Consider the following 11,462-nt stretch of genomic DNA (forward strand, 5'->3'; position numbering starts at 1 on the left):
AGAGAAAAAAGTATTCAGGATAGTTTGAACTACTAAGTTTTACAAGCATTGGTTCCAAAAAGTATTAGACACTCCTAAAAATGTGTTTGCATTACATAACAAAATACAAAATATTAAACCAAATAGTAAATTGAATATACAAACCCACTTTATAAGCAAAACATTTCACAAATATAAGTTAGTTATCTTTAAATGATAATAATTATTCAAAATCATAATTATGTTGTAATATGGAATATTTTCATACTTAATGTCATGAACTTCACCCTGCTGAACCGGTGTGAACTGAGGTCATACACTTTGACACCAGTTGGTTAAAAGTCATTGTTAGTTCTGAGAAATGTTCTAGCATTATTTATTTGTATCTGACACTTGGTTTGCCATGTTATGTAATCCAAAAACATTCAGACATTTTAAGGTAAGTGTCCACATACTTATTCATAAATGTGCCATGAAGAAGTCACAAGTGAAAACACATTTGCTAAAAGGATCCATATTTTTTTTCATGCCGAGTCAAACACTCACTGGGGAGCATGGATCAGGAAAAGGACTTGCCAACTAGAGATTGCTTTCATTTTCCCTTTAATTGTGAATTTTACACCATGAGCAAGAAAGTGCTTTGCTGTATAACAAGTATGTCACAAATATAAGATTTTTAAAAATACTGTTAAAATTCAATTCATAATTAAATGAACACTTAAGCCATTTCTGAGGTTAGCTTTTGTTACAGTCATTTTCATCTATAATCAGACATATTCAGTTGCCCAGCAGGGAAATATTCAACCAAGGACAACAATGGCTCAGATGATCTATGACCATTTCCATTATGGACTAGCCTCATTTCTTTAGCTTAGCTAGTCCCATCAGTAGCTGATCTCTTCTTTCTCTTCTGGCTGTGAGATGCTCCTGCTCACAAGGGATCAGCTCACAGATCTCCTAAAGCAGTGATAAAATCTTTATTTTAGTTTATAATGATTACAAAAATTATTATTATTATTATTATTTTTAATAAAACAATTGTGGTCATTTAGAACATCGGTCCGTTTTGAGATTTCTAAAACAACCGACTTTTTCCATTCATAAAATATTATTAATATTGCATACTTTTATGATTCTAGCTGCTGGCTCTCCAGAAAAGTCTGGTACAGGCCCAAAAGCATTAAGAACCCTCTTCATGCCCTCACGATAGCGCTGGAGATAGTCTTCCATACCTGGACAGACAAAACACATGTTAAGGATTAAATAAAGAGGCATTTATATAATACAGCAGACCATTAAATCTGACTCTAAAAACAACATATTACACAAACTGTTTAGATCATTTAAGTATATTATTTAATATTATTGTATAATTTTTTAACCAAGCTACAAAATTCATATTTAGTATAATCAAAGACTGCCTTGTCATTCTGAATAACTTTCACACAAAAGGTAAAGTCTGCATATTCAATGTGGAATTGAGTCCAAAATGACTCAGCAAATAGATGTTTTCGAGCAGAGTTTTCAAGCATGAATTGAGTAGCTCCTCATCTGAAGGGCATGAGTGCTTTTAGAAGGTCTCTCAGCAGATAAGACGTGCACCATTGAAAGTTCAGCCATAGTTCTTCCCTTACAGATTCCAAGAACCTGTGCCATTACAAGAAACAAGGGCGAAACTCTGTGAATACAGGGGGCTTTATCACCACAGTGAGAGTACTGTAACACCTCACTCACAGTACAAGCAGGCCGGGCTGAGGATAATAATTCATCTGTCATCATCAAACGCTAGTACTGGTGTCACATGGCAAAGCACATTTCATGGGGGGAGCAGGGTCATCCTACAGATTTCACACTGCCGTCTGATTTTCACCGTGAACACGAGATCTCTTCAAAACACATTCAGATTTACACACTTTTGAGCTTGTTTCAGTTACTTTCACCAACTCTCTCGCTCACACACACACACTTATTAAAGTCATGTGAGGTTGATCATTGATAACGGCAGCAGCTTTTTCACAGACTGCTTTTCCGCTGCCCCAAGCACCACAGCAATGTTTTTTCCATGCATGATGAAAACAAAAACTTCTCAGTGGTTAATTACAAAAGTTTCATTATGCCATTTAAAAAAAAGATTCCATGGGTTAATGGGTAGCTTGCCTTCTGGTGCGTTGAGATGCATGGTTTCAATGGGACCTATAAAAGCATAGCGCATGCCCAGGCCCTCAGACATCACCAGATCAATGTCCTTCACTGAGATGACTCCGTCCTGGATGAGAAGAAAGAGAAGTTCATTTGGCAACTTGCTCTGCATTATACACTTGGATGAAAGACAATGTTTCTAAAAGTGGTTTACTGATGTTCTAATCCTAAAATTACAGCTTCCTGCTTAGTAGTTTGTCCAGCCAACAAGGTAAGGTTCACCTGACTGAGGGGAAAACGGAGGTTGCCCCCCCCTTTTTGTCCCATCTGAAGAGTACTAAAGCTGCTCCCACTGTATTGGGTTTCTCTTATCATTTAACTCAGTGTCCTCTGAACAATGGGATGGTATGGCAAGGGGAGGTAAGCATAGTTGTGCCAGGCATTGGGCCCACTTTGCACTCAGATTACCTGTGGCCACAGATACCTGTTGCCTGACTGTGCTGAAATCAAAGCTTGGATACAGAACGGGCAGTGGGGGGATGAGTTTAGGAGGGGGACAGGGTGGTCTTTGTTCATTTCCTGCGTGCAACAACGAGGCCGTTATCTCAGTGTCGCCAGGCGGCGGACTGGCTGGGGAAACCGTGAAAAGGGGCCTTTCCTGTATACGGTAATCACCAGGGGCAGCCATTAGCTTTCCCAGCCGCTCTACTTTCCAGAGCTGGCTCTCTCTCAAAGGCCCGCCTGAACTTTGAGAGGAAGCATGAGTGGATTTGAGCTGCAAATCTTGTGTGTAGTGCACCGTCCAAACTTTAAATGATCCTCATCATAAAAAACAAAAACGCACCTCTGTGTGCACACACACACACACAATATGTAAGAGGCAAGATCATGAAAACATAAGTTTATAAGTCTAAAAGTCTAAAAAAAAAGGGTTGCGGAAAGCTTAGTGCTGTTATGATCATCAGATCAAACTGTTTTTCAGCTAGTACAGTTTTAAGGCACTGACAGACCTGACCTACGCGGATCACCAGATTACAGTATGTCACTTCTCAGACATTGCACGACCTGACAAGCACCGATTCAACATGTTCAATCAAGCGCCGAAAACAGATACTGACTGGGGAAACACACTGATCCGACAAAACCCGACGAAGTGTCTGTTGCCGTCTGTCGGCGCAGTGTGAACTGGCCTTTAAAATGTGATGTAATGGAAGAAAACTCGTATACATAAATCAGTATGCATGCTGGTTTAACTGGTTCATCAACATGGCTTTTTAAAAAATGATGGTCGGCGCTTGGTCAAACCTTTTAACAATTCAGATGGCAGATTCTTTTGAAATTCTTGAGAGCATTTGCCTACAAGAGAGAAGGAGGAGGAGAAGTATGTCATAGAAGTTGACACAAAACATTTAATTGTCAGTGACAGTAAAACTGTGCAAGAGGGCAAAGTGATTGCATGATCTCTGTAAATCTGTATATTTGTGCTTCAAATGAGGAATGTTTAGAAATGTAACTTTTCTCTTTGACAGCGAGGAAATCACAAGACTTGGAAGATGTCAAAAGTATGTCATGATACCTCAAAAAAAAAAAAAAACACTTAGTGGAACCACTAAGATTTTTAATGTTTTTGAAAGAAGTTTCGTCTGCTCACCAAGGCTACATTTATTTAATTAAAAATACAGTAAAAAACAGTAATATTGTGAAATATTATTACAATTTAAAATAACTGTGTACTATTTAAATATATTTGACAAAGTAATTTATTCCTGTGATGCAAAGCTGAATTTTCAACATCGTTACTCCAGTCTTCAGTGTCACATGATCCTTCAGAAATCATTCTAATATGCTGATTTGCTGCTCAATAAACATTTATGATTATTTTCAATGTTGAAAACAGTTGTGTACTTTTTTTTTCAGGATTCCTTGATGAATAGAAAGTTCAAAAGAAAGGCATTTATCTGAAATACAAAGCTTCTGTAGCATTATACACTACCGTTCAAAAGTTTGGGGTCAGTAAGAATTTTTATTTGTATTTTTTTGAAAAGAAATTAAAGAAATGAATACTTTTATTCAGCAAGGATGCATTAAATCAATAAAAAGTGGCAGTAAAGACATTTATAATGTTACAAAAGATTAGATTTCAGATAAACACTGTTCTTTTGAACTTTCTATTCATCAAATAATCCTGAAAAAAAATATTGTACACAAATATTTTGTACAATTGTACACATTAAATGTTTCTTGAGCAGCAGATCAGCATATTAGAATGATTTCTGAAGGATCATGTGACACTGAAGACTGGAGTAATGATGCTGAAAATTCAGCTTTGCCATCACAGGAATAAATTACTTTGTGAAATATATTCAGATAGAAAACAGTTATTTTAAATTGTAATAATATTTCACAATATTACTGTTTTTACTGTAGTTTTAATTAAATAAATGTAGCCTTGGTGAGCAGACGAAACTTCTTTTAAAAACATAAAAAATCTTAGTGGTTCCAAACTTTTGGACTGTACTGTATATATATTCCTAAATATGGACATGATAAATAAGATCAATGGTACAATACAAATGACATTTACAACAAATGTAACATTTTGTCTTTAGCCTCACAAAAGCTTTTCCTTCAGTATTGCCTCTATTCAGTGGTTATAAATCTTTCAAAGCAGTAAAGCTGTCATGCCAGTCAAAAAGCATGCTATATTCAACATATACATGCATCTCTGACCAGCTTAAATGAATAGCAAATTTGACACTAACCAACATCAGTACAAGTGGTTCGATTTTTAACCTATCAAATGTCGGTCACTTTGATTTAGTCACAGCATGTTCTCAGGTAAGAACACAAGGGCTTTTTCTTCAGCAAGGAACCTCTGTTTTGGCTTTATATAAACATCGAGAGTATTCCTCTGGGATCGAAGAACCGATTTTTTTCTTTGCTCATTTGACTTTCTTCTGCTTACTGCTATTGTATGAAAAGTGCAGTCTGAACATTCTTTGAAATATCTCATTTAGAAGACAGAAAAAAGAAAATCATGCGTTTGAAACAATGTTGTTTGGGTGAGTAATTTATGATATAAAATTATGATGATGATGATGAATCTTTACAATTACTCCCTAAGTGATAATTATAAGAGATAACTGTGTTGTGCATAAAAATCTTTTGGTTAATCAGCGTCACTAATGTAGAATAAGGGTCTTTATCAAAGACCAGACAGGGCCATACTCTCAGTTTTCATAAGCTCTGCATGGACAGAAGCATGCGGTCATTCACTGCCTTCTAAACAATGTTTTTTTTTTTTTTTTTTTTTTTTTTAAATACATTTGCACAAGCACATATTGGTGTGGTGTTTGAGTGTCCACATCATGCACAAGTTTGCAGACTATCTTTTGAATATCTGTCAGAGAATTAACTGCTGTTGTGGATGCTGAAGAGAAGTGGACTTTACTCTGACCCATCTAAAGCTTTCCAGGAACCAACAAAGACACAGTGTCATACGGCAACAAAACCATGATTTCAACAAAATGGGTAATACTAACGTTATTACGTAGCTACTATTGGCTACAACTATGGTTAGGATTAACGGTTCTCAAAAGAGTTAACTGCGTCTCTTTAACTGACCTTTAAAAATTTGCCATCATGCATAATAAAATACAATTTCACCACACCTCTTTTACAAAGAGGTACGATATGTTCTTCCACACCCAAGTATGGAACCATCATTCAGTGTCGCCATGAATCATATACAGTTTGTGATTATGCAGTAAGATGTCCATTGTTTGTTGAAGTGCTTTCTTGACTCTGCTTTTTGTTTTTGCTTGTGGGCAGAGCTGAAAAGGGCATGGTTTTTAAAGTGGATCACCTCACTCTACCCTATGTTCATTTGATACACTGTAATACAGGTGTACTGTACAAGCAGGACAAAACCACCAGTGTGAGGAAAGATAAGCTGGCTGTTCTAAAAGAGAAACAAGGAAACGAGATGTTTTTTCCCTTTTCTCAATTGATCATTTGTAAACAGCATGTGATAAGAGTATGAATGTTGCTTTTAATAAATACAATAGTAGGTTACACTTAATTTCAAGGTGTCTTTGTTACACAGTAATTATACATTTAAGTTCTGAGTAATATTAAGTAACTACATGTACTTACTACAGGGTTAGGTTAAGGGTTTGGTTTGGTTTAGGGTTAGTTGCATGCATAATTTATAGGTATTATTTATAGCTATTACTATTAATAGCTATTACGTAACTACATGTAACATGCATAATACTGATACTGTAAAATAACGTGTTACCCAATAGTCTCTGTTCATTCTTTCTTTCCACTAACTTCACTTCCCTTTCTCTATAATAACAGAGTGTAACAGAGACGTACATCAAAATTTAGAAAACGCATTTTGGACTTTCCTGTTCAGAGATGAGTAATGAGATTTGACAGCAATATTTTTTTCCCCACACACGAACAACCAATAAACCATGATAAACTGTGTGTTGCAATGATTTTACCATTGGTAATCGATCTTTACTCTTCTGTGCGCCAAAAAAACTAAATAACGACTTTATTCAACAATATCTAATGATGAACCTTCGAAGCTTTACGTATCTTTTGTTTTGAATCAGTGGTTTGGAGCGTGTATCAAACTGACAAAGTCACGTGATTTCAGTAAACGAGGCTTCGTCATAAGCGTTTTGAAATTTCAATGGTTCACCACTGGGGGGCGTGACTTTGGCAGTTTGATACACGCTCCGAACCACTGATTCGAAATAAAAGATTTGTAAAGCTTCGAAGCTTCATGAAGCAGTGTTTTGAAATCGCCCATCACTAGATATTGTTGAATAAAATCATTATTTTGTTTTTTTTTGGCGCACAAAAAGTATTCTTGTCGCTTCATAACATTAATGTTGAACCACTGTACTCACATGAACTGTTTTAAATAGGTCTTTAGTAGCTTTCTGGGCATCTGAACGTGTTTAATTATCTTGCTGGCAATAGAGGCCTCACTGAGCCATCGGATTTCATCAAAAATATCTTAATTTGTGTTCTGAAGGTCTTACGGGTGTGGAACGACATGAGGGTGAGTAATTAATGACAGAACTTTCATGTTATTAACATGTTATGAATTTTGCCAAACCAGTACACAGAATATCCACAACTCATATGTGACTTCGTTCCATGGCTCAACCAACCTGAACCAGCCTCCAGGACTCGGCTATAATGGCATACTGAACACGGTTCAATGCGAAACCATCAATCTCCTTCTTGAGGCGCACAGGTGCCTGTCCGACATCCGTCATCAGTGAGTAAGCAACATCTATTACAGCAGGCAGTGTTTCGGGGTGTGGCACCAGTTCCACAAGACGCACATAATAGGGCGGGTTTACCTGAGAGGTTAAAAACAAGAAGGAAATTACACTAGTTTAACTGCCCCTGGACACAGACAAGACACTATACCGATGTGTTTACCAGAGCTAGAGATAAGAGCCAACTATGAAGGTCTTTCTGACTAAAATGTCTGACCACATTTAGGATTAAACATTCACTAAATGCAGGTGAAGGTGAACTATTTGAACGTTTTGAAGGACAACAAGACTGGCAAGACCTTTCATGAGATCAGAGTGGAATTTCCATTGAGCATGCAAGGAATCAAAATGCAGTAATGCCCTTCTGGGCCTAAAATACTTCTCTCCATTTCTCACCACAGACGGCGAAAAAAACATGTCTATCAGGGCTGACAAGAAAAACAATGTCCATGTAAATAATACTTTCAATGCTTTCATTTTCAAAAGTTTCTTTTCATTATAGGAACATTCAAAATGAATGGAATCTGTAGGAGGATTTATGCTGTAGCCATTAGCATAATTAGCATGAATACATTTTTGTCTAGACGTGTTTTGTTTTCAATGGGAGATGTTGGGGGTTCAAACTAAAGCCGGAATATTACGCTGGAACAAACAAAATCTGAGTTTGTTTTTGTTTTTTTAATAATCATTTTCATTATTTCTATTTTTCTTACATAATAATTTCTTACAATTTCATAATAAAGCTTAACAGTTAGATTTGACTCATTTTCAATGTGACTGTAATCAAAACTAACCGGGTGAGATATGATGCATCGAGTTCGGTTCTGAACACGAGAGAACACGTTGCTTGGCATCAAGCAGGAAGTGGAGCTACTGAGAATCACGCTTTCTGTGACCAGATTCTCCACCTCATGGAAGACGGTCTGCTTTGCTTCCAGGTCCTCAAATACACACTCCTTTTCACAGAAAACAGAGGACAAGAGCAGTTGATGGGCAATAATGTATCAAACGTGACGTTATGAAATGTACCACACTGAAGTTGTAGCAACTATTTTACAATAAGAGCACAGAGAGAAAGAGGGAGGAAATACAAGAGCAGAAACAATGAATTAATTGTGTATGAATTTTCATTTCGACATTAAGAATAAGAAGACTTTAGAGGATATAATGGGATAAAAACAAGCATCCAAACCAAACTGCTAAAGTAAATGTAATAAAAAAGTAATATAACTTGAAAATAATAACCTAAAAAAAAATAAAAATAACTTAAAATAATATGAATATCACTAATGCAAGAATGTGCAAATACAGCAGTATCAGCACATATATGGTGTCATTAAATGCTGATGTCATCATAACGGAGACATACAGAAACCATCTGCTGTCAATGAATGTAGTACAAAGACAAGAATGCATGATCAGACACATTAGCTCATCCATCTTTAATTGAAAAAAAGCATTTTCCTATAGCAAACAGAGGCTTGGCTCCTAAGTGTTCAATATATTTTAATAATTAAGCCTGGGTGCATTTTCAATAGTTAATCACATTAACTCAAGTGACAGAGCCATCATGGAATGCTCTTGCAGAACTAAAACCACAGTCACACTTCTGACTAAATTAAATGTGGAATGACTGATTTGGTATGTATCATGTGATAACTCTCTTCTCCACACATGAAATACCCATTACGTTTGTTTCATACATTGTTCCCCCGTGTCATTTTTGGCTGAACAGGAAGTTATCTAGTGTGTTTGAGTGGAAAACTATACCTGGACAAAGAAAGCTCCCTCTAGGGCCTGCTGCAAGTCATCATGACTGCTGAGTAGACTCAACTGCTCTGCAGCGCTGAGATTTCCTCTTAGCATTTGGGCTTGCTGAAGCTCCTCAAGCTGTTTCCTGCTCACACACAAAACAAAATGTGTTCAAAAACTGCCAAAAATACCTATCCTATGTCCAAATACAGTGATTCAGCCATGGTTTATGATTGATAAAATATCTGTATCCGTTGCAGATAAGGTTTTGTTGTGTATTGTAAATTATGCCTTTCAGAAAAACTGTATTTCCTCTTAATAACTGAAGCGACTCAGCATGCATTACAGAAGATAATTTATGTGCCCTAATCCGTCATTTTTACTGCATTAAAGTCAGGGCATCTAGATCATATCTAGGAGACAGAAAGCTCTACAACTCCCTCTGGTGACAGAAGAGGTGAATCAAGGAAGAAGGTGTGTTAAACAACAAACAGATATGGACAGACAGTACCAAAACATTAATTTGTGCATACTTTGATTCATGGGCGTCTTAAGCAAAAAAATGTGGGTGGGTCCTCCCCCAAGTTTTTTTTACTGAAGTAGATGCTATTAATAGATAGATAGATAGATAGATAGATAGATAGATCTTATCGATCGTCAGTTAAGAAAGGTGTGTGGCTTGTGTGCAAAACTTGCAGCAGACACAAGAAGCAAGCCCGTTTTGTACAAATTATGGTGATCCAATCTTTAAAAGTGCATTAAAATAGAAATTATACAAAGTCCTTGAACAAGGAAAGCACTAGAAATTTTGTAAACAAGTCAGTTTAATAAAATTATTTTATCATAGCCCATCGGGCTTTGTGCTTTGAGAGGGCATTGACAAATGACTAGTACAGAGTCCATCTTGTCTCATATATTCATGATTTTTCCCAATATTCCAAAGCTATTGTCACCATTTGAAAATTGTCAGAAAAGCAAAATGTATCTTCCGCACAAGACGTTGCGCTGCCAGGAGAAGCGAAACTGAATACTGGCACGTGGGAACTACTACAAACTGACATGCTGAAGAAGAAGAAAAACCACAATAGCCTAACTTTTTATAGCCTAAGCTGTAACAAATAATAATAATAATAATAATAATAATTTCAGTTTCTACAACTAATTAATTTCCTTGTCCCTCAATTTATAATAATCGGCTTACGCGTCTATAATTTCAGTAAAATAAGGAAATTATTGTGAAAAGATTTGGGAAAAAGAATCAAGAGATTGCATATCCAGAGGAATATGGGTCTTGTCCCACCCATACAATGGTTCCGACGCCCATGCTTTAATTATTATTATTATTATTATTATCTTTTTTACACATTATGTACATTTGCCATTTATTAGCTCCCCTGAGCATTGGTTTTCATAGCTTGTAACATCAAAATGGGTCATAAACCTGCTCTGAAAAAAAGTTGAGCAGTAATGGGAGAGTATTTGGGTGAAGGTCAACAGGTCATTTTGACTTAGTCATATTTTCTTTCCTGCTTTCCACTGACCTGATCTCTGTGATGGCCCCTGATGCTTGTCCTGGTTTGTTGTCATAGATCTTGACCTTGTATCCTCCACTCAGGAACACCATGGCCCAGGAACGGCCAATCAGTCCACTTTATGATGCCACATACATAAAAATGAGGACAAAGTAAATGAGCCACATACAAATATAGATCAAGATTAGTGAAAATCAATTGATTATCTATATACCAGAATGAGGGATGTGTCTGATGCTATTTCAACAGGAACTTAAATATTGCAATGAACTTTAGTGCATGACAAAAAAACATGAATTCACAGATTTAATGACTTTGATGACCATGCATAAAAACATGTAAAATAGTCAGAATAATAACACCAATATATGTGAAATGAGCGCAATACTGAGTTACATGTTTTTCTGAGCTTTATCATAAATGATTGCACTGCTCATTTTTCACATGCACTGTTCTGATATGGAGAAATACATCTATTCATAAACACCATCATAGTAGAGTTCAAAGACCAATCTGTTAGATAATCATGTCTGCGCAAATGGAAAGACTGACATTAACTGACGAGTTATCTCTCACCTCCCGACAACAGTAATGATCTTTCCTTTTAATGAACTCATAGCAGTCTCGTTTACAGAATTCAAAACTCAAGCCGCTACTTTCCTGAACCCTAATATCACCAGACCTCAGGTTATCATGTGCACGAAGGAAAGGCGGAGCTACGGCGTCCCACTCGTGCCTAAATACATCAGGATTT

The 11,462-nt window shown here is 36.5% G+C and overlaps 1 protein-coding gene across 1 annotated transcript; it reads right to left on the reverse strand.

Annotated features, from left to right (window-relative positions):
- Nucleotides 1–565: 565 nt before the first annotated feature.
- cryl1 (crystallin, lambda 1) lies at nucleotides 566–11,443 on the reverse strand. Its single transcript, XM_048194210.1, has 8 exons — nucleotides 11,285–11,443; nucleotides 10,718–10,825; nucleotides 9,195–9,321; nucleotides 8,219–8,380; nucleotides 7,311–7,505; nucleotides 2,137–2,245; nucleotides 1,105–1,211; nucleotides 566–936 (listed from the first exon to the last, which is right to left on the reverse strand). Exons 1-8 carry the CDS (start codon nucleotides 11,323–11,325, stop codon nucleotides 838–840), a joined length of 948 nt encoding a protein of 315 aa, XP_048050167.1. The 5' UTR covers nucleotides 11,326–11,443; the 3' UTR covers nucleotides 566–837.
- Nucleotides 11,444–11,462: the final 19 nt, after the last annotated feature.

The sequence above is a fragment of the Megalobrama amblycephala genome, linkage group LG6 (genome assembly GCF_018812025.1).
Source record: "Megalobrama amblycephala isolate DHTTF-2021 linkage group LG6, ASM1881202v1, whole genome shotgun sequence".
In the NCBI taxonomy this organism is placed as follows: Eukaryota; Metazoa; Chordata; class Actinopteri; order Cypriniformes; family Xenocyprididae; genus Megalobrama; species Megalobrama amblycephala.